Source organism: Pangasianodon hypophthalmus, chromosome 3 (genome assembly GCF_027358585.1).
Source record: "Pangasianodon hypophthalmus isolate fPanHyp1 chromosome 3, fPanHyp1.pri, whole genome shotgun sequence".
Taxonomy (NCBI): Eukaryota; Metazoa; Chordata; class Actinopteri; order Siluriformes; family Pangasiidae; genus Pangasianodon; species Pangasianodon hypophthalmus.
Genome location: NC_069712.1, coordinates 18423058 through 18443576, shown reverse-complemented (window position 1 = coordinate 18443576; position 20519 = coordinate 18423058). Strand labels below are relative to the sequence as shown.

Genomic DNA, 20519 nt, shown 5'->3' with positions numbered 1-20519 from the left:
TTTAAATTGATTTGAAATCTCTTTTTGAAATGTGTTTTATTTTCTTATATATTCAAACTCTTTTATTAACTTCATGCTTATGTTCGGTGTCCCGTAACATATTAATTTATTCTTCATTCATTCATGCTTTGTCTGATCTTAAGACTATGCTAAAGTGTGCTAGATTGGGATGCTATCTGTACATATATTCATAATTCCAACTCATTTTGTTAAAAAAACCAACAACAAAAAACCACAAAAGCAGCCAAACAGTTAGAAGGAACCATATAATGATTATGCTCTGATACAACAGTATTGTACAATAAAAGATAATTTGCAGCATGGTATTAGTACTCTTAGAAATACTAATTCAACTGAAGCTTGTCAGTGTCTTACTCGGTGACCTAGCACACCTGATTTTGTTTCTTGGGCCATGATATTATTGTGCAGCATCATTCACATAAAAAAAAAATTTACCTCCCCAATAGCTGTGTATGTGTAGTTCTCTTCCTCCGGTATCCTCAGCCTATGCGCCCTCTCATCCTTCTTGGTTTACTTGCTATCACTGGCTTAATTTTCATGTTGGGGTCACAAACATAACGGCTGATTCTTCAACAGTCTTTTAGGCACTTTTCCATACTCACTCGTGCGAAAGATTAATTTCTCTGCCTCCCCTTGATTTTTTTTTCCTGTCATTTCTCCATAAAGAGGGTAAATGTCAGGCATGCCTGACTCCTTCTACTGACACATCCATTCCAGCAGATGATTACCATAAGGAAATTGACACTTTAGTGTGCACAAGGAAATTTAATTTACTCTGACATCTTGCTGCATAATGTGCTCCCAAAGAATGTGAAGCTCCAGATTGAGATTTTAAATAAATTTGACTATTAACGTGATTACCAATCTTGAACACTTCAAACTTATGCATCTAAATCAATTATGGATTACAAGTTGTTTAAGTGTCTAAAATATGGGCTGTTTAAAGATCCATGAAATAACAATGGACTGCTCACTTCTATCAGTCTATCCGTAATTGGTACTCATTTAATTGAGCTAACGAGTTTTAACTGCAGTGAATGTGGTGAATCTGGTGAGGTGTTATGGTTAACTTATATGTGCGTGTTTCAATACAGTTTGTATACTGTAATTCATACATTTTCAGAAGCAAATACATTTTATAAACCCAGTTTTACACAATAGCATATAGTGACTTTGTAAAAGGCCAACTATATTGTTTTTGCTACAGTGAACTAGGGTTTAGTTATACTACTACTATTACTACTACTACTAATAATAATTATAATAATACCATCCAATCCATTATTTGTTTGAACACTTTGAACAACATTTATTGGACTATTGGCAAGGAAATTGCTTGGTGTGGCTTCTTAAATATTCAAAGAGATTTTGAGTCATTTTTGGGATGATAGATTCTAGTCTGGAGTTTTTGACTGATTTGTTTCATTATAACATAGAAATGATATCTTTTGGGTCAGACTTTTTCCCGCACATAAAAAAGGAGTGAATAGACTAGTCACTCTTGTGTATCTGTTGTTCTATTAAGTGTACATGTAGAATAAATGTTGTTTGTATGTGAAGTTATGACATGTCCTTATATCCTCCCATGCTCCTGACCTTTCAGACACAGTCATTTATGCTGAGTCAGTGGGATTTGTTGGTATCTCTCTGGTTTAGAAGCCCTTGTTCAGTTCTGGCAGTGTTGATTGGAGATGGGGTACAGTTTGCTGAGTCATGCCCCCTGTTTGAATTCCCTCTGCCTGGCCTCTGGCCTATGGAGTGGACCTACACCACACCTCCATACTGTAGAGTTACACACCAAGATGAAACCATGATCTCCACTGGCATTGACAGTGCCCTTAAGACTTCTTAACATATTCAGTAATCATCCAGTGAACCTACCCAGCATACCAGAGCAGGTAATCCTGCAGCAGCAGGCCAATATCATCCATGTTTCCTCACTAACACAGACCAACTGCCTGTGAAAGTCCTCCTGGCTGACTGGAGATAAGAGGTGCGTCCTACTACACATGACTCAGCAGCTCAAACAGCAACCTGGGAGGGTCAAACATTAGGATCACTGGGAGAAAAAGTTAGAATTCTCCAACTGGCTTATTGCCTTCCAATGTAGCCATGAAGCAGTGTACTGGAAACATCATTTACAATATAATGACAAAACATGGGAATGAAATGAGTCTATTTATTTTAACCAAACTTGCTCCCATTCTCATTATTTATTGACAGCTTCTATAAATATTAATGAAAAAATGATATGTCTTGGAATAATTGGTAGCAGTATCATCAGTGCATCCATTTTGAGTCAAATGATTAGTTTTATATTAGTAATAAAAAGTGGCCGAGGATGTTGACTATGAGATCACGGAACAGAATCAATGTGTTTAATATGACTGCAAACTAAAATTGCAAAATAAATCAGTAAAGCGAATGTATAAAACTTCATAAAGCGTTTTTAATTTAATCATTTTATTTAATCGCTTTAATTTAATCATTCATTAAATTAGTTTAATGATTTAATCGTGTTTTGCTTAATGTGAGGTTCTTTAGATTTAATATAAAATTAATTCAGTTAAAACAATAGTCCAATAATTTTGAAAACTAAGATACTATTCAATTGAGGTCACTAAACCAAGCAATGGTTAAACCAAAGTGTCATCTCTGTAGTGTGTAGGCATTTATAAAAGGAGTGGGTGAAACAGGTCATGTGGTTAGATGCAGTCCATAGAGTAATAGAGACTAAATTGCCACGTGACCTCCTTTTTAGCTGCAGGGTGAGCATTACAATACAGAGTATTAAGGAAAATGATTTTAAATTCCTAATAATACATTAAAAATGAACTGTATGGGAATTTACCAAGTCGGTATTGTAGGAGCTTTGCACAAGTTGTTGCCAGTGAAGCCCCTGCAGATGACACACCTCTACTGAACAAAGACTAACAGACGAAACCAGAACCCCGCTCATATGAAGTCATCGCAATGAAGTGAGTGTGAAAAATAGGCTGAGAAACAAACATGGCTTATTAACACATTATGATTAACATACAGGAAAATATAGGATATATATATATATACCTGCTTATGGAGATGTCCAGTGAAGACTATGAAGAGAGGCTTGAGATTAATATTGGGTTAACTGACAGTTCAGTCATAAGATGCTATGCTCCAAAAACCTTCTGGGAAATTACGTAATACACACACACACATATCTACATCTATATCTATCTATCTATCGATCTATATACATACATACCTACACACACACACACACACACACACACATATATATATATATATATATATATATATATATATATATATATATATATATATAATGTGTGTGTGTGTATTCTCCTCTCCTTATTACCCACAGTATTGTTAGTAAAATCCAGTAACAAGAAGAGACCCTGAGTGCAGTCTCTCTCTTGAGAGAAACTAAATGAATAACCCATGAAGGGTCCACTCTGCTCATCCCATCTCATGCATGGCTGCCAGCGCTACTCTACTGGCCGTCCTCTTTGACTGGCACGACGCAAAGCGAGGTGCCAAGGGCTTGCGGGAGCCGCTCGGCCTGTGGAAAATAAAAGCTTGCGGGAGGTTTCGGCTGATTGCAGACGCGTGAGGCATGCTGGGCTGGAAGGAGGAAGTGCAGTGGGGAGGAGGGGAGGGACCGCGCATCCCCAGCGCCGCCGCGCCGCCTCGGACTGCGCCACATGGAGCGGTGCGCGCCTGGAACAGCTTCATACTGCACCCGAGCCGAGGACTAACAGGTATGGACATCAACTCCACCGCGCTTTCACACACCCACACACACTCACACACACTCAGGTGCGCCAGTTTGGGGTCAAAGTCGAAATAAAGTTCTGCTAGGAGAGTGAGAAAGAGCGGGCATAGTGGAAAACTTCAGTCCTAAAGCAGGCAGCAGGTGCGCTTCACTTCTCCCAGACGCTTACAGCGTGGAGTGGTAAAAAGTTTCAGTGTTCTCCATCACTTTACACTTACCTTACCTCTCTTACAAAATAATAAGCACTAGACAGATTCGGATTACTTTTGGATATGAATTTTTGGATATATTTATGCGACATTTTCCTCTGGTTTTCCAGAGAGGAATCGTGTCCCTAGATCCAAGCGATTGATTGGATTCAAAACATATTTATTTTGCTCGTATACATAACAGTCATTACACACAGAGTGTGTAGCATAGATTTTGGTTATACACCTTAATTTTAGAAATAATCTTTGCTGAGAGAAATGCTGTCCTTTACTTTCGGAAGCGCCTCATTCTGAGAGGCACCTGTTGCTCTTTCCGCTCTTTACGCCCTTCATGAACAGACTTTTCCTCCTCTCTCTCTTTCTCTCTCTCACACACTCTCTCTTTTTTAATTGCATTTCGTTAAATATCCTACTTCTAATCACTTATTAATATATAAATGTAATTTTACATATAGTATATTTGCACATCCTGGAATATTTTTAATAATACTAATTATGATCCTAATTGTTATCCTGGAATAACCTTATTCCTAGCAAGCAGCAAATTTATCCACAAAATATAGCCTGAGAGAATTAATGTGCTCGGCTAGATTATGTAAAGCTGGTGAAAAACAATAGGCAAAGTATGAATGATTTGCATGTTTTCCCTCGTGGGACAGCCAACACGAAGCCTCATTTTGTGTCGTTATCCTTGCTGTGAGAACTTACATTCTCTGTCTGACTCACTTACTGGCCGTGTTGATACAGTCCCAAGAAACGAAAAACGCAGAAATGCGCACACGGTAATCGGGAGTAATATTTCTGCATATCTTTTGCGTTCATTGGTTTGGATTAATTCAATATTTAAAATAGGTGTGTATTCCAAATTAAAAATACACGACTCATATTTTTTTCGGTTTGATATTAAAACAAAACCTGTCCCTTTTGCTTCAATTTTCAAATTAGAAAACAATGCATCACTCTGTGGATTGTTATATTTCATATTTGCATCATGAATTTCCCCATTAAAGCACTGAAAAACAACTCAACCTTACAGGAACTTTATATAAGCTAGCATGGGTAATATATTTTTATATAAAATGTCACAAATCTAAAAATGAAAAATAAAAAAAGTGTAATTAAACTAGAGAGAGAGAGAGAGGGAGAGAGAGGGAGAGAGATGAAGTTGTGAAGGCCAGTGTAGTGAAGTGGAGCAGATGTAAATGAGCTTATGCTGGAGTTTTATTTGAGTGAAAGCTGTGAGCTGCAGATCATCATCATCATCTCACAGTGACAGAGATCAGCTAGTCCAGCACAGTGCTGAAATCCCCACTGATGCAAGACCAGTCAGTCAGAGAAGAAGTTATTCCAGCCCTTCCTGAGTTACTAAGTTTGCCCCGGCTAATTAGAAATGGTTAGTAATATTTTAGCTCAGAAACCCACCCATTCCCATCAACTCTGTGAAGCTTGTAGCTCTTTTTTTATTTTTTAGAAGTGCATGTAATTTCTGTAAGGGGTGGACATGCATCAGCAGTTAGATACACGCTTTGAAAATTAAAAACATCAACAAAACTACATTTACATTTACTCGGTTTGGTGCTTACATTTCTGAATGGTAATGGCAATGGCAATATTTATTATCAGAAACTGAAAAACTGGAATTATAATTAAAAAAGAAAACACATTTGTTTGTCATTAAAGGGGACTATACAGATATCACTAAATACTATTAAATGATAATACCCTGACATTTTTACTTTCATATAAAATACATGGCTACTTTTTTGATAGAATTAAAATTGAAATAGTTCCATATACACACCTCATCTGGATCTGGATCACCTGCATAAATGTAGCATAAAAAAGTACAATGAGATAGCAGCTAATTTTGTGATGTCACACATTAGGCCGGGAGTTTCAGGAATATCCCTGATATATTATTCAGCAGATGTTTTTAGAAAACATGGAATTTACCAGACTTTTTTTCAGTACAGTAAGTGTAATATCCTTTTAGTTTCACCCCAAGCAAAAATTCCATAATTCCACCCTTACGTAAACTTTATTGCTATAAGGATTCCTCAGTTCCAAATTATTTTGTTATATTTTAATCCTGAGTCGAATTAACCAGCTCCAAGTAGTCGTGTAGAAAAGTTGTTCTCACCTCTGAATTCCTCTGACCTGAGCCATGTCATTTTGTCTGTTTAACGGTTTTGCACCTCACAGTCTCCACCCTGCTCTGCTTGAGCTTGTTTCTTGCACTGCTTTGCTCTTCCTTCCAAACACACACACTCTCTCTGTCTCTGTATATTCACATCTGTAAACGGTGCCTAAATTCCTCTTACTGTCAACATGTTAAATGCACTACATCTTCTGACTCTTAGCAAAGTTACCTGTCGATTGTGCTGTAGTGGCGATCTTACCTATACACACTCAGGACAACAGCATAAAAACAGCATAACAATTGCCTTAATGCTTAGGCAGTAATATAAAAGGGTTATATTCCAGTACTTTAACTTTTTTATTAACTGTCTGCTTAGATACAGGTGGGTTTACGATGTCTTCAGAGCAACTTGTTGTCTATCACAACACATTACAATACATTATGACTGACATTAAAATTCTGGAATTTCTGCCACTCTATTATATAAAATGTACTAGGAATAAAAATACAGTTGTTTATAGACAGTTGCTCTATTTCTGGTAATTTATGAACTGAAGTACATGAATCATGAGTGATCTGTAACCTTTTATCAAATATCAATACTTTAACACCTACAGTTCAAAAGTGTGTGTAGTCAGATCTAAATTATTTGGGCAGGTTTCCCAGAAGCATGGTAACACTATCATTGGTAGACAGAGATTTGCTCTGTAATTTGAAAACCTTTAAAACTTTTAGGAAACTCAGCTCACATTTACTGGCTAACACATATTTAATTATGTGTGTTAGGCTGCTCACATGGAATTTTTAAATTTCAGGTGTCGCTTGTAGTTTATCACTGAGTTTATTCTGGAATTTACATTTTTAAAATATTGTCTCATTAAATGAATGAGAAAAAAATTGTGATTTAGTACGTACACTATTTTGAAATAGAAAAATGAAAAATGTTAACATGTTTTGTACACACATAAATGTAGACTTATTGACACGCAATTTCCAGACCTACACCAGTAATGAAGAATGTGCTGTCATGAGAAATATTAATGCTTCCACCCCCTCCTTTATCCAGAGCATCACTATTTCCCTTTACACCAGCTACTCAGAAGAGGGGGCACAATGGGAATACTGACTAAATACACTTAAACACACCCGCACACATTCACACACATGTGCGCAGTCAAAAATATTGTTCTGCCAAGAAGTCGCAGTGTCGAGTCTTGCAGATCAGCACATAAACATACTGACCTAGTCTAACCTTTAACTTTCACTCCCAGTACACAAGCGTACCTCTTTCCCTACAAATACACCTAGGTCTAATTAGGGTCTGTGTGCTGCTGTGGCGTCATCCACAGAAAGGCTGAGGCATTGCGACATACGGATCACAAACTTGCTTCCCGCTATTTGTTCCAAATGTGTGGAGCCATCTGTCAGTGAAAACAGGAAGGCCTAGGTTCCCCTTCTCCCAGGGGCGCGCTTCAGCTTGCTTGGCTATTTTCAGGAGCTTCACTTCTCTCTGCGTGGCTACAGGGGCCGGGTGCGGACCTCCAGCGGGAGCGTCTTGAAGTGGCAGCGAGGAGGCCGAGGCTGTTGCGCCCATCTGCTGCAGGCCTGAAGGGACCCTGCATTATTAATGGGGCCACGCGCACTGGTGACTCCTTCGATATGCAGGCCTGGCCTGAGGAAGCACTGCTCTTTCGGCCTACTGCATTCTCAAGCACTCCTTTCTTTTCCTTTTGTAGTGCCTCTTGCACCTAATTTCTCTTACTCATGTTTTTAGTTTGACATTTTCACTTTTTTCCTTCTCTCACCCCCCCCTATCATACTTCCTCTCTTTCTTGCTCTCTCTCTCTTTCATTTACTCCCCCTGTCTTTCTTCCTCTTTACTATCTCTGTCACCTCTCTCTCTTTCTCACTCCATTTCTGCGTCCACTTCACCTTTTGTTTATGTCTACGGCTTGCCTGTGTGAGCGTGTATGAGTGAGAGAGAGAAAGAGAGACGGGCTGCCGGGCTTACCCATGCATGCTCAGTAAATTAGAGTGAACACGAGCGCCAATCAGCTGGCTATGCCAAACACCCGCATCCCCCGTGACCCAGGGCCATCTAATTTTCTGCTTAATTTTGCGGCAGTCAGTTTGCATTTTTGGATGATTATGTGCTGGGAAATTAACAATAAATAACAAATGTGGTCTGAAAGGCTGCTCTTGAGTTCCCTACACCCCACCCCTGAAGCCCACCATCCAGTTGCTCAGTCTACGCAGGCTGTCAGCCAGGGTAATGAAAATGTCTGTAGTTCTTTTGTAATGTAATGTGCAGGACAGTGGTGTCTGATACTGGAATAGGAGTGTTATTGTAGGGGGTGATGGAGACACACAAAGAAAGGGCATTCCCCCTTTAATCACTAACCGCCCCCTCTTAGAGTGTTACATTTGCTACAGTAGGTGTTGATGAAACTAAAACCCTTTTTTCTGACTCTGTCTCTCTGCTTGTCTTTTTCTGTCTGTCTCGCTCCCTCTCTTTCCCCTGCTCCTGTTAGAGTACCTGCACAGGATGGAGACCGAAGAGGCACAGGAAATGTCCCAAATAGCAGGTATAGCATCATTTCATGCACTCAGAGCAATACCAGTATGTGGTAGGCCTCAGCAAACCCAGATCCTGCTGCACAGCTTCTCAAAACAGCTCATTCACATCCAGAAGGCTGTTTAAATCTTGTGTGTAAAAGACAAATGTTGCAGCAAGCACTTTCCTAGGAAAACAGGGAAAGAAACAAAAAAAAACAAGTAGCGCACACATAAATCTATAGGTCTTAACTACAGGGCAAACATACTGGCTAAACATACTGGAACTAGAAATGATAACCTTAATCAGTTTTATAAATAAGTTATATGTATATATATATATATATATATATATATATATATATATATATATATATATATATATATATATATGTGTGTGTGTGTGTGTGTGTGTGTGTGTGTGTGTGTGTATATATACATATATATATATATATATATATATATATATATATATATATATACACACACACACACACATACACACGCACATACGTGTGTGTGTGTGAGTGTGTGAATGTACTGTGAGCATGAAGAGTTATTTTGCGTTTTACATTTAGGGAGGGACAGCCCCACTACTAATGAAGGGGCAGAAGAACAAGAGGAGGCCATGCCTGTCCCAGAGGACCTGTCCACCAGCACAGGTCTCCAGCACAACAATCGCACTGACAAACCAACAGGTGGGTGAGACCAACGTGAAAAGCCCCTTAAATCACCTTTACTTAAGAGTTTTACACCAGCAGTAGAACCTTGCAATAACCAGTATCTGATGTAGACCATAAAGTACCTCAAATATGATATGGGAGAAGGTAAAACCAATTTAGAAAAGTACTAGGTTTAAAGATAATTCAAAGAGTTTATTCCAAGAAGTTGGAAATGAGCCATCAGATGAAAAATCAAATAATGTATTCGATAAAAATGCGTGCTTGCACACTAAAAGTGCTGAAGAAAAGGAAAATATGCTGTGAGAGTTTTAGAATAAAGCTTCATTAGAAGACAAATTTTGAAATGTAATGCTGCATGTGGCTACCTTTTTCTGACATACAAAGAACATTAGTCCAATTCTTCATTAAAGTGTGGCTTGATGTAAATATTTAATTTTCACACATGTCCTGGACCTTTCAAAAAAAGCAGTAGCAGCATTGCTATTATCATATTCTCATGCGCGGTTTATTTAGCCCCTGGTTTGAGTCCCCCTTTTCTGCACATCGATGATTATGATTAGAATGTTTATGTTCCTTTTTCTCCATATTCAGAAACAGAAAGGAGAAGGCAGGAAACAAGAATCTGTTAAACACACACACACACACACACACACACACACACACACCCTATGTACTTATTAAACACCACAGTTGAATTTCTACACGGCTTCAATTTTAGAATAGAAATTATAGACTAGATTATTAACTTCTCTTATTGCTACATGTTACTTGTAAAATTAGTGAAAAAGATTGTTAAAAACATTATCTCTTCAACTCCTGGCTGGATGTTAATTAGCTTCACTAGTTTTTATGTTCTGGGTGAAGACCAGTAGTCTCACAGCAGTGTACTACATGAAAGGAAAAAGATACTCTGTTGGGTGAAATAGAGATTTCTCAGGAAGACAAGTTATCTTAGTATAAGAGTGCCATAACAGCGCATGAGTATGAAGTAGGTTAAGTAGAAGCAAAGTCTGTGATGTGGATAGGAATGGACCTGGCTAAGCTGAGGTTAGCAGATGGCCTGTTTAAAATCTTGATGTATTTTAGTTTAGGAATTTTCCCCTCCAGTAGTTCCAGATTAGCTTGCCCCAAACACTTTGAAGCTGTAGTAATTTAAAAAGAGAGAGAAAAAAAGTAAGATGTCAGAGGAAACTGAAATAGGATGTGCAAGAGTTTCCTAAGAAGAACTTGCCAGAACACAGTTTCAACACTTATACGGGGAGATAAAATGTTCAGGAGCAACACCAGACAGGCAAAGGCGGCACTACACGTACACACACATATACACACAAGAACACAGGACTGCACCTGCACATTTTGCCATGCTTTCACTTCAACTGCCAGGCTACACCTACACACTCACTCACTCTCACACACACACACATACACACACAGCGATTGTCTTGCTATCCTTTTGAGGACCTTCCATTGACATAAATTATTAAAACGATGTAGTGTAAATTAAGCATAGTGCACAAAGTTTCCAGAAAAACAAAAGTCCTTCTTCAACTGTACAAGCAAAATGCTTCTGTGGGTGTAGGAGGTGAAACCAGTAAATACGTATATATGCTCTGGTGGTACCCTTAGTGTTGTGCTTAGCAGAAATTAAGCTAGAATCATCTGCATTAAATAGCGGTTATAAAGTACTGAAGCTTGTAGCAGAGGAACAGAATATTAGAAAGGCTGTAACAAAAGTGCATTGTGGACAGCGGTGTTTACGTGTCATTCACTCTGACAGCACCACACAGACAGCTATTGATTAGTCATTTCACTTCTCATTGACACACTGTCAGCATGATTTTTAAAGTCCTTACCATAACGTTCATCACACACTGCAACCCTCGCTAGGAGAAAGGGACAGCAAATAAACCACTGAGTAAACTTTAATAAATATTGTTCATTTAACCTTCAGGAATGTTTTATACAAAAGCTTATAATTAGAAAGTTCTATCTGATATTTGAATTTAAAAAAATCATTTTAATGACATGAAGGAAATGTATTATGTGAGAAATCTCAACATTAAAGATATTTAATTTTTTTTAAACCTTATGGAATGCTGAACTTTATCTCCAGCTGTCTGACAAGTTACATGTTTGCAAGATAAAATGTTCTACTTCAGAGATTCATATTTTGCAGGATAATGGGTTTTAAACAGGCTATTTGATACAGGCTGTAGATAATCTTAAATTTTGCCTGTGTGTGTGTGTGCGTGTATGTGCACTGTCCTTGAAGATGTAATCAGCCAGTGTGTGAGAGGATGTGACTATTATATCTTTGCAGTGCATCACTGCTTCTCAGATTAATGCAGAAACTTGGTAATGGAGCAGTAGCTATCTGTGCTGATCATTTACTACTGGCTTGCAATGTGCTATTCGATCAGGAGTGTGTAAGTGAGACAGGAAGGAGAAGAGCAGACACTGTGATGGCTCACGCTGTCAGTCTTAGCTATTCTCCTAATGGCTCCATGCAAAAACCCAAGAGCTCTGTGTAAATGCAGACTTCAAGAACAGGGTCACATAATGTCAGATAGCTCATTTCAGGTCTTGATAATTAAAAGTCTTATAATCAATAATCTAAAGACTGAAAGCTGCTTTTGACTTTGTGCTACTTAATAAATAACATCTACAAATTTCTCTGTGAAAAATTTTACAGCACTGAGTTTAAGTTTCGTATGTACAAATTATTGGTCGGCCCGTCTTGTGTCGCCATTTTACAGTCAAACGTTTTGAAGTTCCTAAAAATGCAAAAGAAGCAGTGCCTTTTTTTCTCCTTATCAAAGGTCGCATATGTGCAAGCGCACATGCACATATTCACACTGAGCAAAGCCGTGGTTAAGTGTGTGGCTCCAAAGCAACAAGTACAAAGCTATTTTCAGTTTGAGACAACAGAAGCAGTACCTTCAGACGAACATAGCTGACACCCAGTTTTACACATGCAGGACTATTGCAGTTAGGTGGCACATCTGTCCCACCGTTAATAGAATGTATTTTATATGTATTTTATTTGTAAATATATCAAGCTTCAGGGTGATTATAAAGCTGCTCTGTGCTGTTTAATAGAGTTCAGGTTAATGTAACAGAAAGTGACAGTCATGTAAGCAGGATGAAATGAGCTCCAATGTCTCCTCTTCTTCTCTGTACTAGTGTAGTGCTCTTTGTTTGCTCTTGCCTGTGGGTTTTGACACTTGCTTCCCAAAAAGGGTAAATTAGGATGTGTGACAAACATTATATAAAGTAAAAGCTCCTGTTCCCATCTCCAGTTTAGTCACAACTTCCCCAAATCCATGAGAGATTTCAGCACACCAGCAAAGCTAGTTCCTTCTGCCAAGCTTAGGTCACATATCTCTGGACAAAAAAATTGAACGATACAATCAGAGGGACTGTGAGTAGCTGTAACAGTGTATATGAGAGGATTTGGATCCACATATGGCTATAGATCAATAAGGATTCCTATTCTCACTTAGGATTTTTTCTGCACTGCAGAACAATCTGAACAGTGGTGTTATTGTGTGACTTCAGTTTATTTAAGCAGCTGAAGAGTTGCTGGAATTTTAGTATATTAATGCTACAGAGGAACCTGCTCTCAGGATCAGACCAGACAGAATGTAAGCACTGATCAGCAGCAGTATCTTGCAGGCCATGGCTTATGGAGAGACACACTTTTGCTATCAGTATAGTGAGCTCACACATTTTCATCTTTGAGTTGACACTTACTCAACTTCCTCTTAAAATGAGGTATTCTGTCTGGGTGCCTCTCCTGGAGTGGTTTGTGGCCTTTTGTTGCAGTGAATATTGCTCTCTGTCTTTACATATTAATTCTTATGATATTTTAGATAAATATAATATTTTATTTAAAATGAAGGCATAGTCAGTTGTACAGAATAGAGCAGAAAGGAACTGAGGTATGATCTCTGTATGAATCATGTGACATATTTGCTGATCCATGTAGTGTGTATGAAAAAAATACCTTTTGTGTTCCACAAAAACACTGTTTCAGTTGCACAGCTTCACAATTCCCTGTCTGTGCTTCCCTTTCTGTCACTTCTCCATAATTCTTGGCCTTGTTTTTTTTTTCGGTTGGGCTGGCTCTGTTACTGAAGCTTCCCCTTTTCTCCTAGATTCCTATATTTCATTATTTCCACTTCTTCCTCTTCAGTGTGTACAAATGGAGGTAAACGCATGAGGAAATCGAACATGGCACCATGACATGTTAACCACATGGCCCAAACTGAGTGAGAACAGTTTTAAGCAAAGGGCAGCAGTGTGAAAGCTACTGCATCAAATCGCACGCACAAAAAAGCACAGGAGTCCCAAAGGCATAGTAGCATTGAAATCATCTTTTGTCTTGAAAAATCTTCAGACTGTAGTCTGTTGTTTTCAGGTTAGAGCTACATTAGCTGTTGTTTTTGTTCTCAAATTCAAACTCTTTCATGCATTAGAAATTTAGATTGTTTTATTAATCACCCTAACTCCCTCGTCTCTATAGTCTCACTTGCTTTAGCATGAGCGTGTATGTATTTACCACGGTTTGTTGGTCTGGTTTACACCGCTGCACTCCTCAGTTTCACAGTGCTTCCTGTGTCTCTGTTTCCTGTTTATCAGTCATTTGTTTCAGAGAACTGTGATACTGAGAGAGATGGGGTATGGAGTTTGTATTTCCCAATTCCTGAGTGAGCAAACTCATATAGGAGTTTACTGTTTGACTGCTCAAAACAGAATTGTGTTTGTGTAGTGTGAAGAGAAACCCAAAACACTACTACTAGAAATTGGCACTATTATCTAGGTTAGAAGCCTGAGTTTTTCTTTGCAACTTCTGTTTGAGAAGGTTATGCTTTAACATTTAATGGAAAACGCAATTCACACACTTTCTATTTTAGTAACCAAAAAGAGACACATATGCCCTGATTGTCCTCAAGTTTTATGTCTTTCCCTAAAGTTACATAACATTATAATATAGTAACAAAATCACTAAAGCCTGTACACTGGATATAAACATGAGACCCCTGCCCCAGGACATAAACAGTTGTCATCTATACTAGAAGAAAGTTGAAAGTGTTAGCTTAGGTGATAGTCAGGGTGAGCATTCAGCCTGATGCTTCACTAAACAGGCCCACTGCCCTCTTTTTCCAGCCTGCAATATAAAAGTTGAGGCTCGGAGTGATGAGGAGAACGGGCTGGCCGCTGAGATGAATGGCGAGGAAGAGGAGTGTGTGGCCGAGGACTTGCGCATGCTCGATGGCTCAGGGGCCAAAGTGAACGGCTCCCACGCAGGCCCAGACAGCAAGCCAGCGCCCGCCTACCCTATGGCCGGGGGCATCCGCCTCCCCAATGGGAAGCTCAAGTGTGATATCTGTGGAATAGTTTGCATTGGGCCCAATGTGCTGATGGTGCACAAGCGAAGCCACACTGGTAAGCACAACTGCCATCTACTCTTCCCTCCCCTTAGTGTCACTCACACCCATAGCACAGAAGAGCTGACAGTGTGCAGGGCTTGATAGGATGCACACAACATGCAAGACACACTCTGCAGATGCAGAGCAGATTAGGAGAGCCCGATGAGGCAGAGTGCATTATAGTACTATAATGGTCACATTTAATGAGGAGCTACAGTGCATTTTAAAAATGTCACTGCAAGTCCTAAATTTGTCCTTGACATTAAAATGACAAATAAAAGGAAGCCAAACTCATTAAAGCTACCAGTCTGTGGATTACACTCCACTATTAGTACAGTCAAAAGCATTAACCTTACAATATGTGGAGGGCTCAAATGTTACCTTAGCTAGTTTGGTGTTTTGAGTGTTTTGTCTTGCTCAGTAAATCTATTCAAGCACAAATTTAAAAGGGAATGAAGTAAATAACTGTGTATCTAAATTACAGTTGAGGGCAACATCAACAATTAGGCTGGAAGAAACTCTGCTAAATTAAAATTATCAAAGTACTTAGTTATTTTCTATCTCACTCAAGATTGGTATTCAGTTGTAATGAGCTCAAACCAGTGGTGGAGAACATTTTTCAAAAAGGCACTTAACTTCAGCGCTTGAGAAGCTAATGAAACCCAAAATGGAAGAAAGGAACTGAGGACTAATGCAAATGCAAACAGAAACTACAATAAAAGATATAATGAAGTGCTTCCTATTTAAATATAAATATTCGCTGGTGAGACTGTTCTCCTAAAATGCCTTTTTAATGAGTTTCTTTTTTTTCTTCCAGTAGTTTTACTGCTTCACTGGTGACTCTTATTTTATAGGGGGCCTTTGAAGAGAGGCTCGCATTAAAACGGTTCTCCGAGAATGCCACAACACTCGCGCGCCCTGGATATTGGTTTATTCCAGAGGCGCTGATCAGGAAGAGTGGCTCTCAAACACAAAGCGCTTCCCTCGCTTTATTTAAATGAGCTCTGCCATTTGCATTGTGATGGGCCACCCTTATTTGAGAGTAGAAGAAGAGGGGGGGAAATGAGATTTTGAGATCAAATTGACCCAGGCAGCGGTGCATTACGAAGCTGGCAGGCCGAGTCGTAAAGGCTCGTGTTCGATCTGAGGGGCAGGCAGCGCGCGCGCCATGGTGCACGGTGGGCGGGGCTTCTGGCTCTGATGGGCCTCTCGAGCTCTGTGGCAGCATGTAGAGCTGTGACCCGAATGTACCGTGCAAACAGGGCCACTGAGAGAGATAGACAGACAGAGACAGAGACTGAGAGAGAGGCCTCAGAGCTGCAGAGACAGGCCCAGAGCAATCACTGTACTCTTATCATTTACATGCTCAGGGTTTGCCTGCATGCAGCTTGACCATGTAGTGCAAATGACTTACATAGATACACGGTATATCTCATACTGGATTGGATTATAGATGGCATCAGGGTTCACAGCTATCACAAGACATAACCGATTTCTACCATTTACACCTCTTATAAGGGTGTAAATAATAATAATAATCATAATAATAATAATAATACAGTGAGTCAAATGAAAACCTTAAAAGTGCGACATAAATTACAAATGAATTTTTTTATAGAGCAATCTGGACACTCATTAAGCATTGGAATGCTTCTGTGACACATATTTTCAAAAACAGAGGATAGATAGATAGATAGATAGATAGATAGATAGATAGATAGATAGATATCAAGTAAATAAATAAATAAATAAATAAGTAGGTAGGTGAGTAAGTAAATAAGTAATCCATTTATATGTTTATACCATAATAACTTAAGATGTGAAAACCTGCTTCAAAAATGTCTTTCAGTTAAATATCCCTATAAATACAAAAAAGTCAGTGATATCTTTTTCTGCAGTATCCTAAATAGATTAAGAGAATGTGTTGTAGTGTTTGAGTTACTCAAGTGTATGTTTTTTCTCAGGTGAAAGGCCTTTCCAGTGCAGTCAGTGTGGTGCTTCCTTCACTCAGAAGGGCAACCTCCTACGCCACATCAAACTTCACTCTGGCGAGAAACCCTTTAAGTGTCACCTATGTAACTATGCCTGCCGCAGAAGAGATGCTCTTACCGGACACCTTCGCACACATTCTGGTAACTTACACTCCTCCCAATGAACAGCATCCTATTAAAGGCTGCACTGATCAATAATCTAATATTTTGGCCTATTTTTGGGCTGCTTTGTAAAGAACACAAGCTGAACACATGGTTCACCAAGAAAAGAAAAGCACACTGAGCACAGTCATTTTTCTTCTGAACTGACAGTTGGAAAGCCCCACAAGTGTGCGTACTGTGGACGCAGCTACAAGCAGCGAAGCTCGCTAGAAGAGCACAAAGAGCGATGCCACAACTACCTGCAGTGCATGGGCCTTCAGAACAGCATCTACTCAGGTCAGTGCAGGAGCGACTTAGCTGTTCTCACCCTTTCATACAAGCTCAGAGATACGTTCCTTTAATCAAACAAAATCTAGACTACAATCACAACCTATAACTAACCAGAGAATATTAACATATTATTCTGTAATAACTAATTATGTATTCTTTTAATACGTAGGCATATATTCTTAGCTAGTGGCAGGTCTTTGTTTATTCCAATTTATAGATTTACATTTTCAAAAATATTATTTTATTGAGTATACACATTTGATTTATATTTTCTAAAATTGAAATTAAATATTAAATGTCTCACCATTTGCCTTGGTAAAGGATGTATTTGATATGAAAGATTATTTTGTGATTTACTGCTTTATTTGACTGAGAAGGCTGTAAGGCACTGAATTGTTTAAAAAAAAAAAAAAAAGCTACGGTATTATACACTATATGGCAGAAACCTAAGAAAGACTTTTGTTAAAAAACAAACAAACAAACAAGGAGGAGACAAGGGTTCATGACAGGTTTAAAGAGGCAAAATGTCAGTGCAGATTATGTCAGCCCAAAAGGACAGGTGTGTACATTTGAATCTTATACATGGTTTCTCTGTCTTGCATTTTATAGTGAAGGAAGAGAACAGCCAGAGTGAGCAGAGGGAAGACTTAAACCTGGCTGCGTCTGAGAGAGCCTTGGTGCTAGACAGAATAGCAAACAATGTAGCTAAGCGTAAGAGCTCTATGCCACAGAAGTTTATAGGTAAGAGTGGCAGTTTGCTTTCTCTATGTTTAAAGGAATTTGTATATTTCGGAAAACCAGGATAATCTAATTGCACTCATCTCTGTGGTATATGGTTCTTAAGACAAATACTGTGGTGTGTGTTCATGAACAATGTAATAATATATGGTCATATACAGTATTATTATACTGTACATACACAAAGCTGTGCAAAAGTCTTAGGCACCCTATTTTTCTTGGTACAAACTTTGTTATAGATTTTTATTTTTTGACTTCTACATTATCGAGTCAGTACAAAAACATTTTTGATTTCCAAACATTAGTTTTCCAGCACAAAATTAAATGTTAAAATTTTGTATGTCAGTAAAGAAAGAAGCATATTACATAAGAGACACTTTTCAGACAAAAAAAAAAAAAACATAATGAAGGCTGCTGGATTTTGCTGCATATAAGTGACAGTCAAAGTCTCCAGAAGAACTGTGGCTGGTTCTGCAAGATGCTCAGTAACACTTACATCCCATTTCCTTATCAAACCGCACTAATTGTACCTGAGACTATTAATTTTTTTTAAAAGCAAAAGGTCACACCAAATATTGACTGTGTTTCATTTATTACTGTTTACTGCCCTTTATAGTATTTTTAATGTAGAAAAATGTAATTTCATTATTTTTGAAGGCATCTTTGCTCTACGGCATTTCTTTGCATGTGCCTAAGACGTTTGCAGAGTACTGTATGCATATGACAAATACAGACTTTATTTATATCGTTATACTCTTTTTCATTTGGATGTTTTAATTGTAACCTAGTCTTAGTTTTAACTTACTGTATCTCTGGGCAAAATAAAGATTCTGTTATTTTTAAAGCTATTTTAAATGTTATTATTTATTATTTGAATAATTATTTGTTTTTCATATTTTTAAAATGTAAAGGACAAGGAAGATCATCCCCTTTTTATATACTGAATGGGACCTTAAAAATGTGGTCTCCATGTCGTGTCAATTTTCTCCATCTCTCTTCCTCGTTCTGTCTGTTAGGTGAGAAGCGCTTCTCTGACCTCTCATTTGAGAGCAGCTCGGGTGAGATGATGCAGCCATCAGCAGTGATTGACCAGGCCATCAACAGTGCCATAAGCTACCTGGGAGCTGAGGCTCTGCGGCCGCTGGTTCAGACCCCACCAGGCTCCACCAGTGATGTGGTTGTCAGCCCCATCTACAACCTTCACAAGGCCCAAACGGCTGAGAGCAACGGCTTGTCAGCTAAAGATAGTGCAGCCGAGAACTTGCTCCTGCTTTCTAAGTCCAAATCTGCAATGAGCGAGAAAGACGGCTCACCCAGTCACAGTGGCCAGGACTCCACTGACACCGAGAGCAACAACGAGGAGCGGGCAGCTGGGGGAGGAGGACCGGCGGCAAGTGGTCTCATCTATCTGACCAATCATATGGCCCCAGGAGCACGAAATGGAGCTTTGCCCCTGGTGAAGGAGGAGCAGAGGCACTATGAGTCTCTGCGGGCAGTAGGAATGGAGCTGGGCATGGCAGTGGCTACAGAGGGCTTTAAAGTGCTAAGTGCTGAGGGTGAGGAAGTGAGGGCATATCGCTGCGTCCACTGCAGGGTGCTCTTCCTGGACCATGTCATGTATACCATTCACATGGGATGCCATGGCTTCCGAGACCCCTTCGAATGCAACCTATGTGGCTACCGCAGTCAGGACCGCTACGAGTTCTCCTCACACATCACACGTGGAGAACACCGCTACTGAGCACACACACACACACACACACACAGACACACACACACAGACACAGACACACAGACATCTTATGCATATCTTATACATATCAAATATATGTATAATTGTTTTTTTTATATATTGTCTGAACACTGTGTGCATGCTGAAAAGGTCTATTATTAATTTAATCTACACTGATTAATGTAGACAGATGTAAATATAATTCGTTGCCATGTCTATTTTTCTACAGCTGTGTGAGTAACTGATAAATAAAAGAAAATACTTTTAAAAACAAACAGTACTGAACAATGGAATTGAAATTGAGGCAAGACAGTAAATTGTTTAAGAAAAATCTCCAAATAATTTTTTCCTGGATTCACAGCATAAATTAACCCTGTTTTTGGAGCAGCATTCAATTTATTTAAAAGACTAAATTATATTTGCATTCATAACCAAAAACCAAGCAGCTTTTCAGGAGAACACAAAATCCTCTGTGTTTCTCACTGGTTTGGCTTAATAATAAATTGTGTAATTTTGTTTATGAATTAGTACTCACCTATTCCACTTGTATATGTAAATATACAGATTGTCAAAACTATTAAAATACAGTTTCAAGTGTTACATGTGAGGATAAAGATATATGGCAATAACGATTGTATCCACTACCAATCAAAAGTTTGGACACACTAGTTTGAATATATAGATTTATCATTGTCTTAAATACTGTTTGATACAGCTATTGAAATTTGTTTCTAAGACAAACATAAATAATGACATTAATGACCATGTACAATGTATGTGTGTATTTTTAATAGGTCATTTATAATTAAT

At 38.7% G+C, this 20519-nt stretch overlaps 1 protein-coding gene and 1 long non-coding RNA gene across 6 annotated transcripts; one reads left to right on the top strand and one right to left on the bottom strand.

Moving 5' to 3' along the window:
* Nucleotides 1–65: 65 nt before the first annotated feature.
* LOC113541886 (uncharacterized) lies at nt 66–7039 on the bottom strand. 2 transcript variants are annotated; one of them, XR_003404227.3, is made up of 6 exons: nt 6149–7039; nt 5810–5829; nt 3091–3116; nt 2873–3017; nt 1903–2055; nt 66–1803 (listed from the first exon to the last, which is right to left on the bottom strand). It is a non-coding gene; the product is annotated as an uncharacterized LOC113541886 (long non-coding RNA). The 2 variants fall into 2 exon arrangements; XR_004577850.2 differs by lacking the exons at nt 5810–5829; nt 6149–7039 and having other exon boundaries at nt 2873–3281.
* Nucleotides 3398–19856, top strand: ikzf1 (IKAROS family zinc finger 1 (Ikaros)). 4 transcript variants are annotated; one of them, XM_034302887.2, is made up of 8 exons: nt 3401–3785; nt 8680–8733; nt 9280–9399; nt 14554–14832; nt 16781–16948; nt 17120–17245; nt 17849–17980; nt 18994–19856. In XM_034302887.2, the coding sequence occupies exons 1-8, from the start codon at nt 3641–3643 to the stop codon at nt 19716–19718; spliced, it is 1749 nt and encodes a 582-aa protein (XP_034158778.1). In that variant the 5' UTR covers nt 3401–3640; the 3' UTR covers nt 19719–19856. The 4 variants fall into 4 exon arrangements, with proteins under 4 accessions (XP_026794849.1, XP_026794862.1, XP_034158778.1 ...); XM_026939048.3 differs by lacking the exon at nt 17849–17980 and having other exon boundaries at nt 3398–3785; XM_026939053.3 differs by lacking the exon at nt 14554–14832 and having other exon boundaries at nt 3403–3785.
* The last annotated feature ends 663 nt before the right edge of the window (nt 19857–20519 follow it).